The sequence below is a fragment of the Symsagittifera roscoffensis genome, chromosome 6 (genome assembly GCF_963678635.1).
Source record: "Symsagittifera roscoffensis chromosome 6, txSymRosc1.1, whole genome shotgun sequence".
NCBI lineage: Eukaryota > Metazoa > Xenacoelomorpha > Acoela > Convolutidae > Symsagittifera > Symsagittifera roscoffensis.
This window is the reverse complement of record NC_087067.1, coordinates 8,644,714-8,665,676: the sequence shown is the minus strand read 5'-3', so window position 1 is coordinate 8,665,676 and position 20,963 is coordinate 8,644,714. Positions and strand designations below refer to the sequence as shown.

General features: G+C 33.1%; 1 protein-coding gene across 2 annotated transcripts in view; it reads right to left on the bottom strand.

Annotated features, from left to right (window-relative positions):
* Positions 1-555: 555 nt before the first annotated feature.
* LOC134848512 (somatostatin receptor type 4-like) overlaps positions 556-20,963 on the bottom strand; it is a 70,361-nt gene continuing 49,953 nt past the window's right edge. For both annotated transcript variants that reach the window (XM_063866001.1, XM_063866002.1), the window contains exons 3-5: positions 16,400-16,572; positions 15,231-15,456; positions 556-1,342 (exon numbers count right to left, since the gene is read on the bottom strand). In XM_063866001.1, coding sequence (XP_063722071.1) covers positions 955-1,342; positions 15,231-15,456; positions 16,400-16,572 — 787 coding nt within the window. In that variant the 3' untranslated portion in view covers positions 556-954. The remainder of the gene's footprint in view (positions 1,343-15,230; positions 15,457-16,399; positions 16,573-20,963) is intronic.

Genomic DNA, 20,963 nt, shown 5'->3' with positions numbered 1-20,963 from the left:
GGTGTTACACTAGCACAAAACAATTTGATTTAAGCCTTGAAAACAAACTTCTGAAGCTTCATTCAGGCAAAAAAGCGCTTCTTCGGCAGTAATTGTTTTCAAAGCTAAAAATTGCAAAAAAAAAAAATTTCATGTTTTGAATAATTTTTGCAGTCTTATATGGCTCTTTGCTCATATTGTATTCGTTCGCTTAGTTTCTCTCATAATACCATGCACAAAAAACGACAACTTTTAAAAAAAAGTTTGTCTTATTAATGTGGTCGGAACTTTCTGGGCTTGCACAGTAACCACCTACACTTCTATTTCTGCTATTTGTAATAACGAAAGTTCAAGTTTTGATTTCAATGAGTTTAAAATCTACTAAGCACTTTTATTAATAAATAAACAACAAAAACTAGCACTGAAAATTTACAAAGTTTGTTAGGACAGACGATTTTTTTTTCATAAATGTTTTCTTAAAACTGATGTCAAGCAACAACGAAGTAAACAAAATCAAAAATTGAGATCAAATCAACATTTTTAGCTGAAATTGAGCCATCACAGCTGCATGATTTTTAACCGGTTTTTAAGAGCTGATATAGTCAAGGGGCTATTATTTCTCATACGTTTTCTCTTAAGTTGAATTTGAAAACTATTAGGACAGAAAGACATTAAATTTACAACATTTATCTAACGGAAACGGTGCTACTGCAATATTGTACGCACCAATGGAAACATTTAAGATGGTAACTACAAAATAAACATGCTAATAACTTATTAGGAAGAAAAATAAAAAAAATATCTGTGATACTAAGTGGTTTGAATGGTTTATCGGCATAATTTCTAATTTAAGTATACATTTAGCCATCAATTATCACTAAAAGTCAGACATAATATTCCGAATCAGCAATTTTGGATACCTTATGTGACTCAAATTTTCATATGATAGTTTTTTTCAGTATTTTAATTTTTGTTCTAAGCACCGCAAGTGCTTCCAAGTTTGTTGCTTAGCTCGAAGGAAGTCGACGGTACATACGGCGCTTTAGTACCAGTGTCGTCGCCGTCGCACGCGGGTGGCGGGTTGAGTTGAGTCGAGAACTCATTCAGGTCTTTAATGAGCATGAATTTTTTCGTGAATCCGCTGTAGAGTATCGGGTTGATGCAGCTGTTGACATATGTCAGAATTTGGAACACGAGACTTAGATACACCAGAGTCTCCCGGTGTTTCGTGAACACATGGAATTCGTTGACCATCTGGGAAATGTAGAATGGTCCGTACGAGATGATGAAACAGATAACTATCATTCCGAGCACGGCGCTCAGACGGTGCTGGTTGATGTGGCAGAGGGCGCTTCTTGGGTTTCTAAAGACAAATTTATGGGATAATTTTAAAGACTAAACAAATATCTCTATTGGAGCTATCGCTCGCGAGATCTTAATTATATTTCAGTATACTGATATAGAACCAGCAATATAAATGAAGCATCGTGCCCTGTTCTTTTGGTAACGTTTTCTACCCTTTCTTCATAGTGTACTTTATTGTCACAAAAAAAAACAGACGACACGGTCATAAGCCCGGGTTGACCTCCATATGCTTAGCTTACAATTCCATACACCAAAAATGCTTATCATACAAATCCATAGATCAAATGCATGGAAAAATGCTAAACATACAACTTTCATACAATTTCAAAAAATCAATGAAAAAAGATTCGAGCTAGTTTCTGCGGCTATTTGAACCAAATAAAACAGTCTGGTGAAGAAAAATCTATGTTTCTCTGTTTGGAAAAAAATGGTTATCATACAATTTCCATATATGAAAATTGTATGACTAGCTTTTTTTTAAGGTGACAACAAAAACTTTTTCAAGTAAAAATGAAATTTCCCCCAAATTTTTTTTTCAACTAATATTTAAAAGTTTGATGCTTTCAGTATATGATTTGTGAAAAGAACTCTAACACAATTCAAGTCGTTTCCAATGCAATTTAATGCCGTACGATCAACCATTTGCTTACTTAAGTTTTGGGTAAACCATGGTTTTAGGCTTTTGTGTTCGTTCACGAAAAAATCCCAAACATTTTGAGAAAATTTTTTTTAAAAAAATCAACTGTTTGGCTTCAGAAAAAATGATTATCTTCGAGTTTTCTGCACATTTTTGATGTTTATCGAAATGTACAAAATTGTATGACAAGCATTTTTTCATATCTGAAAGCTGTAGGATAAGCGTTTCTGGTCAACCCTGGAGAACAGCAGCTAGAAACAATTAATTAACCGGTAGACATCAGAAAGCCCTGGACAAAAGAGCACTTAAGCTATAAAAAACAAGCTAACTTTATTTAGAGACAAAACAAAACTAATGATACTGTCTAAGAAAAGCAACGTGAAATCAAACGTAAAATGAACGGAATAACCATAAGAAAGAAACAATATTTAAAATTACCGTTACGCAGGAGTTCATATTGACCCTAAGCTTTCCTTTACAAGTCATATAACAAAAACTCAAAACAGAATGTCCAGGTTTCTAAGTCTCACAGGCTGAGAAAAAATTGGCAAAACTCACTTTGGAGTAAATGACCCATAGCAATTAATTTGCCGTCAAGTAAGTTTAGGTATAATGCTCATTTTTTCGCTTTTTGGTTTTTCAACCAATTAGCCTAAATAGCCGTGATTACATCAAAATATTGAGAAAGAACAAAAGTCAAAATTGTAACCGAAGCGCTGCGAATAGGCTGCAAAACCTCGGTATTTTTGCAATAGAAAACTATTTTGTTGTAATCTTTATATTTTACTGTAAATGGAATCTGAATTGCGAAAAAAAATTCTACTAAGTTTATAAAAAAGTCACAACAAATATGAACAGTGAGAAGTTCCTGGGTATAAATGATTTTTAATTGTATTTTTTTGATGAGGTTAAGATTTACAAGGTATACTTGAGTATGGAACCAATATATTTTGAATTTCACTAAATCAAAAAACATTCGAGACAAGTTGAAAGACAACTGGAATATTGACAATATGATCCATATCTACGCCCGGATTTCAGCAGAGTTGTTTCTGTTTATTTATGAATTTCCAAACAAAAAACGGTATGAAACGGAGTAGAAACTGAGTTTTTGTTCAAGATCCATCAGCTTATTTTTTTGTTCAGATTTTCAATTTTATGCTGATCAATACCTAGCACAAACATTCCATCATTCGATGATATTTTTTGAATTTTTTGTAGTTTGTTTTCTGTTTAACTACATTTTTGTCCGGAGATTAATTTCGTTTTAGAAATCGTTCCAAATTAAAGTGAAGCAAGTCATTTTGTCAATAGACACAATTGAAAAAAAAATCAATTTGTTTTAAACCTAGCAAGTGGGGATGGTTTTCATTAATATTGGAAAGCAAACACTGCTCCATAGACTTTAAAAGGCAGCCAAAACAACCAGGGTTTTGCCCTGATTGAAGCAGTCGTACTATAGATCAAGCCGTTAAGTAAATTTCAACAAAATCGTTTCGATGTTCATAAAAGGAAAATACAGCGGGAAGTAAAACGGTAACTCAAAGTGGAAGTCAGAGTGGAAGTACAGCGAGTGGAAGTACAGCTATTTTTTCAACACAAGTCCGGTTAAAATAATAAGAAATAAGTTTCGTTCCCAAGAGAACATTCTTGAATTATTTGTGCGCAACATGGTTTTTGTTCCATATGTCGATGATTTTTCATAGGTTGGCCAACTTAGTCCTCCGGGGTGGTTTGTTTTTAGTCAAATTTTGGCAATCGAAATCATAGTTTGAGTTTAAAGTTTTCAGGGTTCGAAAATTGCTATTCTAGCTATGCTCTGGACTAATTGATGCGCTTTTTGTCAATTTATTTCATGATGCTTAAAGCCTAGTTTTATGCGTGGCGAGTATTCCGCATTACACAATCGTTCTAAAATGAATTGAGACAAGCTAATTGGTCGCATTAGTTTTTCACTACTCAAATTTTCCCACTTCATTTTTGTTATTGCCGAAATTCATGATTTTCCAATTTTTTTTCGCCAAAAATTTTTTGATTCCGAATATGTGCAATTGAGGACAGCGAACATTCAGGGTTTTACCCTGATGTACAATCACTCTTGTTAATCTTAACAGAATTTTGACACTTGATAAAGCGAGTTTCGTTTTATCTTAAATTGTATTGAAGTCTTGGGCTGATTTTTGCAAATTGTATTGAGGCTGACTTCTTGGTCTAAATATTCTACAACTACACGCTAAAAACACCATTTTCTTCTTTAAATTTCGTTTGGGAGTTTTTATTCCAAAAAGCATCTCTTTTTAGTTTCTATTAAAAAAGTTTTTTTTCCCGCATCTGAAGCAAGTGATGACGTGAAATTAGTTGGGAAGAATTTATGATTTAATGTTTTGACGGAGTTTAAATTTTTTTACAAAAATGGAAAAATATTAATGCCTCGAGTCAAAACGCAGAAAGACTTTTTACCCCCATATTATTTTAGTTCAATTACTAGAAATTAAGGTTGATCATTTTGTGACGATGAATATTCGCTTTAAGAAGAGCTTTAAGAAATGTAGGCGCATCGAAGCATAGATTGCCAAATAACTTAACTCAAATCCTTTCAACATTAATTTAACTTATAGCTTGTTGATCAAATTCTGCGTCATCAGAGCTTAAGTTCTAATGACGCAGAGTTTCGATCGAATAGCTATTAGCTAGCTAGATTTATGTTAGAGGGACTTTGAGCTGAACTAATCAGCAATTATCTTACGCTGCGCCTACGTTTTTTCCAAAGTTTCTTTTTAAAAACGCATTCTTTATTCTAAATTATCAAATTTTTTTTCATCGTCTAAATATCCTGGATTAAATTTTTTTTCTCAATTTTGAATTTAGGCGTTGATATTTTTCCACTGATCTAAAAGAAAAATGTTAACTCAGAAACCCTCAAAAATATTGAGGGTTTCTGTAAACGATAAAGCACTCCTAGAGCGCAAATACATCAGCGTTACTTTCATTTTTTTGTCACTTTCTTCTTCATTTTTATTCTGCGCCATTGGGAACTTGTGTTTAAAAAGGAGTATGGGAAATACCCCCCAAAAACAACAATTGTACAAGTTCTTTGACCATATCTCTCTTCTGGAAATTGAAACGGCCAGCTACTTCGATTTCATTTTTCGAAGAATAATACAAAAAACTTGTGCTTTTCTCCAGGGAAATTTTAGTCTTTTTGACAAATAAATTAAGACAAATTGGTTTTAAATAATTCTGAATGCAGCCCTGAGCTCAGATAATAACAAACAAGTTGCAGGCAATTGTTTCTTTTTTTTTCGATAAGGTTAATAGATTTGAGAAGTAACAGTTTGGGATAATTAATTAATTCGCGCGTTTGCCAAAAGATTGAATGCTAAAAATTAGCGTAGGCTGCAAATTGATTGGGCTCCAAAATCCTTGTGAGTTGGTATCAATTTAACATCACCCAAATATCTTCAACCGCGGAAAAATCTTCAACCACAGCGTTTAGTTTGAGTTACGTTTGCTAAGCGTGTAGATTGCTCATCTGATATTGGCTAAAAATTAGAAGTCAGAACCAGGTTAACATCCTCGCGGTAAAACGATTTGTACTGAGAATGCTAATTTGGTCCGTAATTTGAATTATGTCAATTCAAATGGATTCATATGACCGTTTAAAAATGCATAATTGTCATTTGGTACATTTAAAGTTTGTCTTTTTCTAAAATTTATTTTTTAAGCATTTTATACGCAAATATTTTTTCAGAGATGTTAAATGGCAGCGGAATAATAATGGTTTCATCCTCATACTAGCGCGGTCATGTTTAGCATTAAATTAAAAATTCGGTAGTCTCAACAACACCGTTGTCTTATTAAATTCGTATCCATAGTTATTTATGGTCCCATGAATTTTCAAACTGCATTTGCACCCATGGGAAAAAGTATTAGGTAATTCTTGTCTCCTTTTTATATCCGTTAATGCTATTGATTTAGATTAAAGTTACAGGGTGTCTGGAAGAATGAAGGAAAAAAGAATTCAAACCATGATTTATTATTTGTTAACCCTTCAGGGTGATTTTTGATGAAGTTAATGTTGTCTTCAAGTCTAGCAAATGAACCCAAAAAAAAATTTGGTCAAATGAACAACTTACTTATAATTTAACTTGAAAAAAACTTTAACAAAAAAATCAAAACTTTTGGTTTCTGAAGCTAAACTTTGCAAAGAAACACTTAAAATCAAAGATTTATTGCTGATCAGTTTTTATAACAACCTTGTTTATCTTGTCGGCTTAGCGTTCTATCGGTTTAAATCGCGCTATTGCAAAATAGTGGTTGCAGGTCGTTTTCTGCAGCTAAAGCAGCGGCTGCCAACCAGCAAAAAACAAATGGTTCTATGGAATTAATAATAGTCTAGGGAATAAAGCCATAAGCTATATTGAACTGTGAAAGATTCTTCTGTTCAGAAAGCCGGGTTCGCTTTCAAAAGCCATTGAACAAAACACATGAAATTTTGGCCAAAAACTTAGCAAAACTAATGAACAAAAAGAATAGATATAAGCTTATCAGAAATTTTAAAAAAATTTTCGAGGTTGAACAGAACAAAAAATTCATAAAAATTCTGAATATTTGACCCGGAAGGATCTAAGATTTTCTCAAAATAAGAGAGGGGATGGGAAATTTCCAAAACGTATTCGGGAAATATTCAAACAAAGTTGGCTTTTTTTCAGTGCTACCAATTTGAAAGTCTGTCTTTTTCAAACATGTATAAAGTCCCCTTTGACAAAAAACTGCGCCCTATTTCAAAGTAGCTCCATAAAAGCAATTCTTGTCTTTTTTGAAGAGTCTTGATAAAAGAAACTGCGTTATGATGGCCCCGACTCGCTCCTCAAATTTTTGTATATATTGGCACCAAAAAACGCTTCTAGAGAAAACTTTGGGGTCTCTCAGCCGAAAATAGATGTGAAATAATTTTGAATAGTGTCGAATTTCCCTTTAAATCCCGAGGGAAGGGGACTGTCCTCCCATTCATTCCGCCAAGTATTGTCAGGGTGCAAAAAAGGGTTGCCCGCCTCCTATCACCGCCTTTGATTTCAGTCTCATCAAAACTTAGGCATGCACGAAAGTAGCTAATTTTGGCTTTATTCTAATTTTAAGGCAAAACAAACTTGTCGTAATTATTAAAAGCAAAACATTTCTTATCTATCGATAAAATATGATAAATAAAAAGACTACCTGTGCATGAAAAAGAAAGTGTTCGCATGGAATTTTTTGCTTGCATAAAGATTAGATTTCAAAAACTTAAAAGAATAAGTTCACAAATCACGCAAATGTCAAGTACAACACGGTAGCTTTTGCGTCCACTAATGCTATATTTTGGGTTGAATTGGACAAAAATGTAATCAAGATAATCAAAAATTTGAAATGCTGAATTGAGATGGTACACTGGAGCTCCGTATAAAATTGAAACAAATTAACGACAGTACTTTTTCATTGTTAGAATTCCATTCGCGACTTAAGTTTTTTGTCGCTAAAACTGCAATATTTCATGAGTTTCTTTTGAATGATTTAAAAGAAAATCAGTGCTAAAACATATAATTCTTTTCCAAAAACTTCAATAGGGTCACTTACTCAGGTGCCCTTAAAATCAGTTTTTAATTTTGAGGCAACAAATTAGGTGTCAGAATCTCTACATATAGTTTCTTGTTGTTTTGTTATGTAGGATAGGTGATCCTTACACATTTTCGGCCAAAAAAGTACTGTGCGTAGAATGTATCATCTTGGAACTTGCATGCAGTATGTTGAGGCTAATAATGGGTTAAAATTGATTAGTCATTAAGCTAAGTTTGTGAACAAACAATGGAATGAAAATGAAATCGGTCTTAACTCTGAAGATTTGACCGGAAAATTCGAAGAAAATAGAGGCCTAGCATATTTCGCAAACTCCCTCCCGGATTGGGAACCACTTGTTCGATCATTATGAAACTTGGAGAGGTCGTAATAGAGACGATTTAAGCCAAACATGAAAACATACAGAACCCAGGGACTCCTGGGTGCCAAGTGATAACGATTCCCCAAAGAGCAGTGACCACTTTTTGTGAAACGGTAACTACTGGTCCGAATGACTTATTATTTGGACCGCTGAAATTTGGAGGGACAGTTGGCACTTGGAGGTATGGTAGGTTAGGTAGAGGCCTATGATATATTAAAGTTTGACATGATATATCAGAGGCCTATGAACCCAATCCGGCGACTACGCCGAAAGATATTAGTACATGAAAACGGGAGGTAGGCTAGTAACATCTAATAGTGAAATGCACCAATGGATAGTTTACTTCAGCCCAGTAAGTTGACCCCCCTTTGACCCAACCCTCCCAAGGGCCTCCTTCTAGTGGAAATGACAATTTCCGGAAAAAGTACTAATTGACCCAAATTTGACGAAAACCTGGGAAGGGATGATCGGATATGAAGTAAACTTGGTCAAAACGATATCCCAGCGCTCTAAATTGTTTGACCTTATTTGAACTCATTTGAGCTCTGTTGACCTCTAATTGACCTGGTAGCTTTTTCGATCTTTAAACCCCCATAAACACCTATAAAGCGATAAATTAGCATTTTAAGGACCCGTAAAAGCTAAATACCTTTTTTGGCGACTAAGGGAAGTTCCCCAACACCAGGAACTTATTTCTTAACTTTTGGACCTGAGCGAAAGTGCTTAATATGTAATTAGCATGGTGATCAACCTAACCTACTCTACTTAGACTTTGGACAAGAATGACAAACACGTAGAAAAAACCAGGCCCGGACCAGAATTGTGCACATTTATGGGAGGAAATGGGAATGTCGGGTTGAAAGTTTGGTGATTAGCTTGGCATCAAAAATGATATCTTATGCTGGTTTTTTGACCAAAATCGGACACGGCGAAGGGGGAAATTTGAAAAAGTAGATCATATTCAGTAATTTTTGGGCTCATTTGGTAAAGCAACCCACCCGTAAAGGGAGCTACCCAACTCATAGAAAAGGGAAAAAGTGAGGGGTAAATAAAAAAGTCATGCAAAAGGTCATTGGTCAAACACAAAAGGTAGATGGATTTGTAGTTGAACCCGATGTTTGCTGGTTAAGTTCGACCCCGGTTTTTACGTAAGGGCGTGCTAAAGGGTGCTTAAGCTGATAAGTCTTGAGTAGTAGCTAATTGAGCGAATTTCACTCTGACCTGAACAAAAAAAGTAATTAGGCATAACGATAAGCGGTTAATGCGTAACCTTTGAGAGAGAAAACAGTAATTACTGGTTTAGAGTATAGTTGGTTCGCGTTAGGCGAGAATTTTTAAAACTTAGAGAATTCAGACGGTCCTAAAGTGTGACACGTGTAATGCCTAAGTAGTGCTTGACGAGAAACTGAGGAAAAGTGCGTGCGCCGTAGTGCGTGACCAGTAAGAGTGAATTTTTTTTTGAAGTGAACTGCAAGAGACAATTGCTAGAAATTATCGCAGACTAAGTTCTTTGATAATTAATAAACTGTATGATAGCCAAATAAAGGCTCTTTTCTTCGCAGTTTTATTTGTGTATCTTGAATTCAATTATTATCGAGCATCTTGCAATTTTTCCGAGGAAGCATAACAGTCGAGAGCATTCTTTACAAGGGGACGTAACATAGTACAGATCATTGATCGACCGCCAAAACTCAACCTTTCAGCCAAACGAATTGTGAACAAATACCGGATCACAGCCCGCCCCTTGCTTGTTCTGGTATTAAAGGAAAAAACCTTGCGGACAATATAGAAGTGATACATTGTGTTTTTTTAAAGAGGTCAATTTTCCCCAAGCTTACATGTTTCACGAACTATAGCTCTAAAGTTTGCTGTTGTTATCATGAAAATTTGTTGATGTCGGACAAGTTTTACGCAATTTTATAGGGTTGATGTTCTATAGGAGGTCCACCCGAGACCGTAATTTTTTTGCGAGCTTCTACTAAGTACGATTCTCTGGTTGATGCGATTAAAAATGGGCTGAAAATCTTAAAGGGTGAGCAGAAAGATTAAGCAAACCAGTTACAAACGCTCTAGTTGGAGCTATTTTTAAGCAAAATTAGTTTTTTTGTTATGTTTTTAAGTAATTTGCAAAATACTATCAACCCACATTTAGGACTAAAACGAATGAGTAGAAGTCATAAAAATCAAAAGCAATCATAACTACCATTCAATTCATAGAATAAAAAAAATTTAAAGCGTATTATATTTTAAATGACTACTTTGCCACTGAAAAACACATATCTGTAGATTGTTCACTAATGGATCAATTAAAATTTTTTTTAGAAAGCTAAACCGCAAATTGAGCAAGTTTCTGAGCTAAATTTGGCAACTGTAACAAGCAACTCGATTTACAAGCATCTGCAGTTGCCTTTTGAGAGCAATTATGAGAAACAACATTTATAATTTTTGTTTGAAGTCAACTAAACAATAATCAAACATTTTTTGTTGATTTGGCAAAAAAAATGAGCGTGAGCAAATTTTAAAATTTTGTCCGTAAAAAAAAAACAAAAAAAGTTACTAAGACCTATAAAAGAGTACTAAATTTTTGGTTGAAATTTTTTGCATACAATTCACTGATGCTAAAAGTCTCTTTTTTGATTGTACTAGACTATTACATTTGTTGCTGCACATTGTATGATCTCTAAGCCTCCGTTTTTTATAGTCCAGTTTGACAGAATCATTAAAAAAAACTCTCACTTGGGTTGAAAATTTCAGTCTTGTTTTGTTAATTTTACTGACCTAAAACTTTGGGGGTATTGTTCTGATCCGTGTATCAGTTGATTGATGCTTACATTTTCTCTTGATGTTATGAATTTGAGCCAACATATATGTTTGTTTGTTCTTTTTTCACAACTTTGTCTATTTTTCAGGGCTTTTTTCTTTTCAAAAGTTGAATATTTTTTTGTAATATTTTGCATCAAAAATGATTTTTTTCTGGAGTTTATTTAACATTTTTTCGAAGTTAATAGGTCCAGCAAAAAAACTTTTTTTTTATATTTTGATTGATCGACTGCATGCAGTTTTTGTACAGTTTGTAAGTTTCTCAATTGAACACATTGAGCCTAATTACAAGAATCCAATTAAGATAAATAATTAAAGTCTTGTAGAGATTTTTTTCAAACTTAACATAAGTCGATTGAATCCAACAAAACCTGACAGCTTCGAAAATGTCTATTCAGACAAAAACAAACAAATAGGAAGAATTTTTTTAATTCAAACCCATTGAAGTTTTTGAATAAACAACTCATGTGTTTTAGGGTAGTTTGAATGACCTAGACATTTATAGTCACCTTCAAACTATCTGCAATGAACTTGCTGCACAAATTATCTGCAGTGCACTATCTGCACTAACAATAAAAGAAACCAAAATGAAACAAAGAAATTATCCTTATTTAAAGCACTAATGAGAGGAAACTAAGCCGATGATGAGAGGATAGAAAATCAACCTTTGTTGTTTTTCATCTCTGCAAAGACCAGTGACATATAAGAAAAGATTATTTGTATTTCGGGTTAATCACAAAGTTGATTAAACGGGGGAATTCATTTTCAATCTAAATTTTGGGTATCAAGCTCGGCCACGATTCAATAACTCCAGTGAATATATTGTTCTAGTGCGACTACTTAACTTTTGATTTTTTTTCAAAACCATATATTTCAATCATTTGTTTTAGCTTTTATGGATACAAACCACAAAATGATTTTTCATTTTTCCTGAAATACGAAAGAAATCGAAAATATTTTGATTTTGAACCATTTATGTCCACCTTAAGTGTAAATTCCCTCTAAAATTTTCCAGTTAAGAGGCTTACAAAAGCTAATATTTTGATAATCAAAGTTTGAGCAAACAAATAATAAATAGTTTCTTAATGGTTAACAAACGCGACGTGTAAATACAAACATTTTAAATCACCGTTCAACAAATTCTTGAAAACACTGCTCGCTTCACTTTTCCCGGAGATCTTCTAAATTGCCTTATTGTTCCGACTTTCGATACGAAAGTAACGAAATGTTTGTGCTCGGGGTGGGTTTTTTTTTCTTCAGACAAATTTCGACTTTTTAACTAGCCAATTTTGACGGAATTTTTTTCATATCATTCAAAAGGTATTGTTGCCCTGAGCTCAAATTTGAAAAGATATTTCACCTGTGATCGTTTTTCGTAAAGTTATGGGGGTTTAAAGATTGTCATTTTGGCCAATTTGGGACAATTAACGCGCGATATATTTCGCGCTATTAACGCATAAGCGGAGAATTTATCGGTCTTAGAAATCGTTCCAAAATGGTTAAAGGAAGCTTATTTCCCAAATAAGGCGTGTGGGGGGGATGTTTTCACAAAAAAAAATCTCAAATTAAAAAAAAATCAATTTTTTTATTACATTTAAATTTTGTTATTGCTGCTCCATAGACCTTAAAAGGCAGTCGAAACATTCAGGGTTTGGCCCTGACACGAGCAGTCTTGTTAACCTTTGATGCAAATTTAAAAGCATCAAGTTTTTTGTCCTGAAAAAAACTTCAAAAATTATTGCCAACAAAAAAATGTTTGCCATTAAATGAAATATCTCGAATTTTTTTCGTTGCTCAAAATCAAATGAACTTTCTTGAAAGCAGTCTTTACTTTTGTTTTTAAATTAGTTTCTAAATTAGTTCGTGATGTCTTTTCAATAGTGCAGTATTCCCGATAGTCATGGTTTTCAGCCTTACTAAATTACCATTGTAAAGTCTGATGATTTTTCGAGAAAACATTACAAAAATTCTGACTAAAATAGTAGGTGAAAATGAAATGCACTATTGTGCAGATTTCTTTTTTACATTTCAGATGGTGATAAAAGTATTTTCAAATTTTGGGCTAGAGTTCGTAATGATCGAACGCCTAGGATGTTGGTTGCATAGCCGCAAAAATTTTACTTGTATGGCCATATCTTTAAGGGCAATGGGCTATTTCGTTTGTTAATATTTGTCCAATTTAAATGAGAAAAAGACAAAAATTGATGAAAAAAACAGCTCTACGTTACTTCTCTGTTTTTTTGTGCTGTTCAATTTAATAAAATGTCTAAAATTGAGCTCATTCGTTTTTTTGAAACTTTTTCTTCATGCTCATTTAAAAACTCAAATAAAAGTTGAAATTCGAATTTTGGCTCGTTTTCACTTCTCACACTTTTTAGTTTGAGATTTGAAAATCTGTTTAAAGTTGTCTTTATGAATTGTAACTTGTTGTGGCAAATAATTTAACAACTGTGAACAGATTGATTCTTCATGAATTATTTTGTAACTTTACGGTTGTAATTTGGTAGTAATTTTTTTAAAATAGCTAATAAAACGTGGCCATTTTGCTTTAAGAACAATTTTGATTGTGAAGCATCATACTCCAAACATCTTTTTCCATAGACTAGGATTCTGTAGTTTTTTGTTTGACGCCTGGAAATAGTAATTACGTTTGAAATTCAATTTAGAAGCACTTATTTCCTAAAAGTTTAATCCCACTTTTCCCACACTCATTTATTTTTCAATTTTGAAAAAATCACTTACGTTGTTTTAAAGCATTGAAATTTTGAATTGACAAAAAAAAACTGTTTTGTCAATTTTTAAATCATGCTGTACATCGTAAAATCAATCATTCAGATAAAATAACATAACAAGGACAAATTTGACCAAAAAAAAACCGTTTTTTCGGCAATCGCTCTCCCTCAAAATTAATAAATACTGGCACCAAAGAGTCAATCATTCAAAAATGGACATCTAAAAAAAGTCCACAGTTCCGACCCTTTGGGTCGGCAGAGGGTCGACTCCCTGAGAGTAGCAGCCTTCGCCGTTTTCCCTCCCCTAAATCAGCTACTGTTGAAAGTCCTTGAATAAACTGAAGACCAAAACAGAAAAACGCCTGAAGCAAAAACTAATAAACAGTTTAAACTCAAGAATTCGAATCTTTGGTTTTCATTTAGTACACATTCCTTTTTAAAAATGATATTTCTGGTAGGGAATATTTTTTATTTTTTAAATCATCATCAAATTTTTTTTCCTCTGAATTATGTGTTGTGATATTTGGTTATGGAGTTTTTAAATAAAAATAATTTCATAAGAAAATATTGTCATTGAACGACGTTATCCAGGTAAAAAGGCGCTCCGAAATTTAAATCAGCTACCATATAAATCAGCCAAGAATGATAGCTACAAGTAGTAACTGCATGTTGTTAAAAAAAAACATAATTTAATGTAAAAGAGGCAATGGCGGTCGGATGGCTTATAACGGTCGGATGACGTTATCCAGGTAAAAAGGCGCTCCGAAATTTAAATCAGCTACCATATAAATCAGCCAAGAATGATAGCTACAAGTAGTAACTGCATACTTAAAAAAAAACATAATTTAATGTAAAAGAGGCAATGGCGGTCGGATGGCTTATAACTTCTGATCATTGTTTCGACCGTTAAAAAAAATAGGGACGAAATTGTTATTCGGATTTGTTTCTGTTTTTTTTTCTTTTTTTTCTTTTTAATTTCCACGCAAAATTAGCTACCACAAATATCCATATGAATGGGCCGTGTGATTTATTATATTAAAGTCCGTTCAGGTTTTTTTGAACGACAATTAGAAAATTTCAATATTTTTTTCCTCTGTCAAGAGAAACCAGTTTGAAATTCTTGATGTTTGGTCTAATTTCGAAACTTCGAGCGAGTAAAGCGAGCAAGCATGCTTATTTATGTTTAATTTAGGCCGTCTAAAATAGCTTATTTATGCTTAAACTTCGTTTTTCTTCCAATTATAATTAGTTTCTGGAGTTTGTTTTACGCCAATTTGCAAATCACAAAACATCAAAAACAACAAAAAAAATGTGTTGTCCAGTTTAGTTGTTTTATTATGAATGTCGACTATGCTTATATTATAGTTCTTGTTCAGAGCCTTTTTATTACACCTTGCAGAAAAAAAACGTTACTAGTTCGAAATCTTTTAAATGTTTTTAAGACTATGGTGGGAACACTCTGTGCTACTTGCACAGTAATCGGCTATCCTTATTTTTATGTAACTTTTCATTAGACTGGTTTAAACACACATACCGTTTTGTTAATCAAACGTCGGGAAAAAAACTAATTTTGCTGCAAGTTGTCGGAATAATTTTAATTGTTTGAAAATCAAATGTCGGAAAAAAAACAATTTCTGCTGCAAATTTAGAGGAACATTTATATTTGTCGCATTTGATTAAAAGACACAAAATTACTATGCTCGTATAATGAAAATAAATTTACTGGATTTGGCGCAGGAAGTTTTTGAACACTCCATAGTAGAAGAACACCATCAGCCCAACAGGGACCAGACATTCCATCACGGCCAGTGAGGAGAAGTAGACGGACTTCCAGAGGGGATCCCAGGTGCTGCCACAGTGCAGAATGGTGAAGTTGCCGAACCCTTCCCCTTGCGCATTCAAACTCGGCACTGGTTCCTCCATCGCCTCAGTGAAAATCGCAATTGGTGCTGAAAATCGAAAAGAAAAAGTGTAAGAAAAAAAATCGAAAAGAAAAATTGTAAGAAAAAGAAAAAGAAAAGGAAAGAGTCGAAAATTTTACGATGAAGCAAAAATTTTTCAGAAATATATCACCTTCATTGGTGGGCGCTGGATTTTTTGATGGGGGATTCTTTAGGATGGCTTCTTGGTTTCTCGGATTTCTTTTTTACTTTTTAGGAGCAAAAGCTTAGATTTTTAGTGATCTGTCGATAAACTAAAACTGAGAGGTAGAGCGGTTGCCAAACCCATTTTTTCCACTGCTAGGAAAAAAATTTGATTGATATATCTTTTATCAAGAAAACACCGAAAAAGCCGTTAAGCAGGATTTTCAGAAAATCAAAATTTTTAATATCAAATGTAAACCGAATCACATTATATTTTTTGGCGGTTGGCATACAATTAATTCGAGTCAATTTCTTACAACTATGTGCTCGACCATATACTAAAAAATGTTATTTCCTTTTCAATCAATTTTCTTGATTGATTCAAATCAACCTCCTCGTTATCAGACTATTTTTTTCTCAACAACTCTTTCAAACATTTTAAAAGCGTTCAAGTGCCTTGCAGGATGTCAGCAAATGTTTTTCTAGTATTTAAAACTCAATTCTTGTACCAATTATGTGCTCGACAAGAAAGTAAAAAGTTCATTTCCTTATCAAGCAATTGGTCTATTTTTTTTAACAATCAATCTGTTTGTAATCAGGTTATTTGGACGCTTCTAGCAAGATTTTAAATGTTTTTCGGGTCTTCAAATTCAATATCAAAAAACTTATCGTCTAAGTTAATTAGTTTTTCATCATTCGATTATAACTTTTTTCTTATAACACGAGTAGTTTCACAAAGTTGGGTATAAAAAAGAAACATGTTTCAGTCTAATTTTCATTTTTTAAGGAAAAAGAACGCTATTCATACCGGAAACAAAGCATCCACTGATCCATACAAACAGCAGTGCCATGGCATTCTTGGTCTGGTATGTTGAGTTGTAAGTGTATGGACTGTTCATGGCCTGATATCGCTCGTGGCTCATCATCACAATCAACCACGCACTCACGTGCTGAGAGAGAACGTCAAAGAAAAATTTCGGTCTGAAACATAAATTTTACTTAATTAGTTTGAGAAAAGTATAGTTTATACGCAAGCTGACATAATTAGCGAAAAATTGTTCGTCTGAACTATATTAACCGTTTTAATTTTGCTCAAAAAAATTTGTTAAATATTTTAAAGTAGTATCATTACATTTAAAAACAACAACACTAACAGGAAGACTTGATTTAGGGCGAAGCCCCGATAACTCAGATTGCCCTGCAAGGTCTAAGGATAAGCTTATGCTTTTAGAAAAGTCAAAAAATGACGACATTTTGGAATCATTTTATGAGTCATTCACGAATACAATGTACAAAATATTGTATTTCAGCGCTTTTCTTTCAAAATGAATGTGGTATAACAAATTTTGTTTCCTAGCTTCTCTTAAGTTTAATGGTTATATTTAGATACTAAGCATATATCCAAAATTTGTTCGCATTTATTTTTTTAGATTGAAATTGGTTTCATTAGGCTGATGAAGCCTGCAGCAAAAATCGATATATGATTATCTTTGATAAATGATTAAAAACCAAAATTCGGTAGTTTCAACAGAAGTGTTCCCGCTGCAAAATAATTAGTAACTTTTTGAAACTGTAAGTTTTTGTTTGTGAAGTATCAATTGCTCTTGGATAAATCAGAAAAAAAACATGTTTTTTTCCTTTTTTAATTTTTCACTGCAAGATTTGTTGAACCAACCAGCTCAGTTTTCACTCTGGTTATTTGAAACTGCCAATTTTTGACTAGAAAATGACTAGTTATTGGATAGATATCACAATATTGAATATACTAAAAAATGAATTGTTCTTGTTCTTTTAGTCTGAAAAAGTGATTATGATTTTTAAAATCTTGACCTGATAATATATATAGTCATTCACTTATATCGAGAAACTCATTGTGATATCAACGAAGATTGTATTAAATTGATTTAAATAAAAATATAATTTAAGCTTGCAAAAATAGTTTGCAGTAATTTAAGCTTGGGGTTTAAAGATTGCCATTTTGGCCGATTTAGGATAATTAGCGCGATAGGTTTCGCGCTATTTTCTATTAACATGTGAGCGGAGATTTAACCCGTCTTAGAAATTGTTCCAAATTGTTGAAAGAAGCTTAATTGCCATAGTTGATTTGTTACTAGTGAAGAAGTCTATTGTTTTGTACTTTATATGGCGTGTGGGTGGATGATTTTCATATAAAAAATTTCAATTTTTAGAAAAAAAAAATTTTTCATTTTTTTTATTTCATTTATTTTTTTGTGTTGCTCATGTTATTATTGCTCCATATACCTTAAAAGGCAGTCGGAGCATTCAGGGCTTCGCCCTGATACGAGCAGTCTTGTTCCTATTTTAGTGTTGAAGTTAACAATAGGGCATCTCCTTGTTTCAACTTTCTCATGAATTTGTAGCTGCCAATGGTTTTTCTTAAAACGTTTTTGTGGTGAACAGCTTCAGGGATTTGTAATGAAACGTTAGCATATCAAATAGCCTTCTGCGCGAACTTTTCCCTCCTCTCGCCTCTGCCATTTGAGACGTTTCGATTTGCAGCAAGCTAATACAGGTTATTAATATATTTTCCGGTGGTTTCTCAAAACACATTGATACAAACATCGTACCCATACTATAAAACGTATCATAATGACAAAACTGATACAAAACCCGTTTTTAATATCAAGAAGTATTATTGGTACCTATAAGTAGGAATTAAAAAGTTGCCCATAGGATTTTGCAAGTAAAAAATTGCCCATGGGATTTTGCAAAGGTGATTTTGCATTAAGTCATTAAATAATCACAAATGAGTCGCCAATTTCAGGTCATTCATTAAAATAGACTAGTTTTTTCTCGCCAAAACTTACCATTATAATAAATGTTGAAAAAGAAGGTTTTGAATCAGAACCTAATCACAATACTTCGTTAAAGGTAAAAATTCTAAATAGGGCTTAATTTTTTACGATAATTAAGGTAACTACTCGTATTTCAGTTGGCTGATACAAATTTTTTGTTCAGATTTTATTAAAATCGATCGCTGAATTATACAAGATGGGATCGTATATCAGCGTGAAGCCCTGAATGTTCCGATTGCACTTCAAGTACAATTAAAATCTATTTCGGTTGCAAAATTGACTAAATAACAAAAAAAAGTCGAAAGTCAAAAAAATTGCGTAATAAGCGACAAACGTCGTGGTTGCCTCGTCTACCGAAACGTATACAGGTGGAACGTGGATGTAAACTAAAAATATAACTATCATTTAGTCCGATCAAAACATCCGCATTCAATCGATCGACCAATGATAGAGAGCATTCAGTCCCAATAAAAAGATGAATTCAAGGTTTTCTTGCTATTGCCAACATTTCAAGTTAAGAGCCCTTTACTTTAATTATCCTTCTATCTTGCAAAAAGAAAGACTCATATGATGTAACTTGACAAATTAAGATAAACAAGATGCTCATATCATCAAAATCCTGAAGGTTCTTTAGTGCGTCTTGAATGGTTGTTGGAGTACAAATTTTAGTTAAGCTGCATATTTTGAACCTTTTTGTTTTTCCTTACGATATCATAAGCCTTTTTTCTTTCAGTGGGAAAAATTTTGCAAATCTTATAAATTGTTCCGTCGGAAGCCAATTTATTTATCGTAATCGAGGCCCACTTTTTTGAAGTAAAGCAATTTTTTCGATCACCAAAACTTCTTTGGTTTTGAAAACTCACAGAATTTTTTGAAAAATAGAGCAACAAGGATAAAAACTTAGACATTTTCCGTCTAAACTTTAAAAAGACATTTGGATTCCAGAGCCCTACAAACGCTAAATTGTGAGCCTATCTGCGCCTATGATGATGGAAAATTAGTATGACAAGCTTTGCGTGTAAGCAAAAATGAATAATATTTGACCGACAAGTAAGAGTAAAAAACAAATGACTTGCAGCTTTCGCAGCAAATAAAGTGTTCTAGAACTTAAAAAAGTTTTTTTTTTAGAAAAACAATAAAGTTTTTTTTTGATTTACAACTAAAAACTTGCCATGTTTGCACTGAAGATATGCCGTGGTCTGTAGCGTGCCGAAAATTTTTGGGTCAATGTTATTTTAAAATGCTCAAAACGTCATTTTCAGCCTGTTTTTTCCAAAATTTTGCTGATCTCGGAAAATCAACTTAGTTGACCTAAAATAAGGGTCAACAAAATTTTCAAATTTTTTCAAAATCCCCCAGTTTCGTAAAATCTCGTAGGATCTAAAAAAACGGGGTTTTTGTAAAATCTCGTAAGCTCCTTGGTACAATCTTTCATGCTTATATATAAACTAATAAGATTTTATTTGATTCTATATTTAGTCCTCTTGAGGCGATTGTTAAATTGTTTCGGAAAACAAAGTGTCCACCATTTTCCCGCAAGCAAAAAAAATTTTTATTTATCATTTTTTAGATACATTTTATCACAATAACAAACTTTTATGTTTGATATCTTTCTGAAAACTATGAAGATATACAAATTTTAGTTATTCAAAGTTTCTTGTTCCGTGATAATCAACTGTAATTAAGGTGGTCTCCTAAGTGTTAGAACTTCATAAAAAACATCAAAATTATTTTAAACGTTTAAAAATGTGTTAAAAATATAAAATCAATGTTTTGAAACTGTTTCACAATACGTTCAATGCTCTCAAACAGAAGGCAAGTTTTGACATTTTTGTATTCCAATTGATTTGAACGAATCTCGTCAGTTAACACATCAAAACAAGGGCCTTGAGTTTAACTGAAAGGTCAGCCAAACTGATTTTCCTAACAACTATTGTTTTAAGTGTTCTTAGAAAGTTGTGAATCTCAGTAAACGAGTTGTATATGAAGCAAATTAAGGACAAAAATAGATTAAAAACATGAAAAAAAGCGCGTGATTTAAAACATCCTGCAAATTCGCCAACCTGACTATAATTAGATTAATTTGCGTTCAAAACTTCTTAGTACTCACCCAAAACAGATTTTCTCTTTTCATATTTTCTACCAATTTCAATTCCAGATTTTTTTGAAATTGGTTGACGGGCTTCACTTCTAGCGTCCAAAATAGAATAAACTGCGACCTAAACTTTAATAATTTAGTTGAAATAAACTAGTTAGTTTAGTTAAACTTACTTGCACAACACTGGATGCAAAACTTTGCCGACCATCTGTTCGAGAAACATCACAAACATGACCAGAAGATACGCTATATCAGCCATGGCCAGATTCAATAGGTAATGGGTTATTTTGTGGGCTTTTAAGTTAACCCACTGGGTTGCCATCATTGCCAATCCAAGTATGTTGGCGGAAAAACCACCGATGAAAATGAGAGGGAGCAAAATTTGAAGCAAAAATAACATTGTGCTGATTTGAACCTTTGTTTGCCTAAATTTAAACCTGTGTTGTGTTTATAACAAG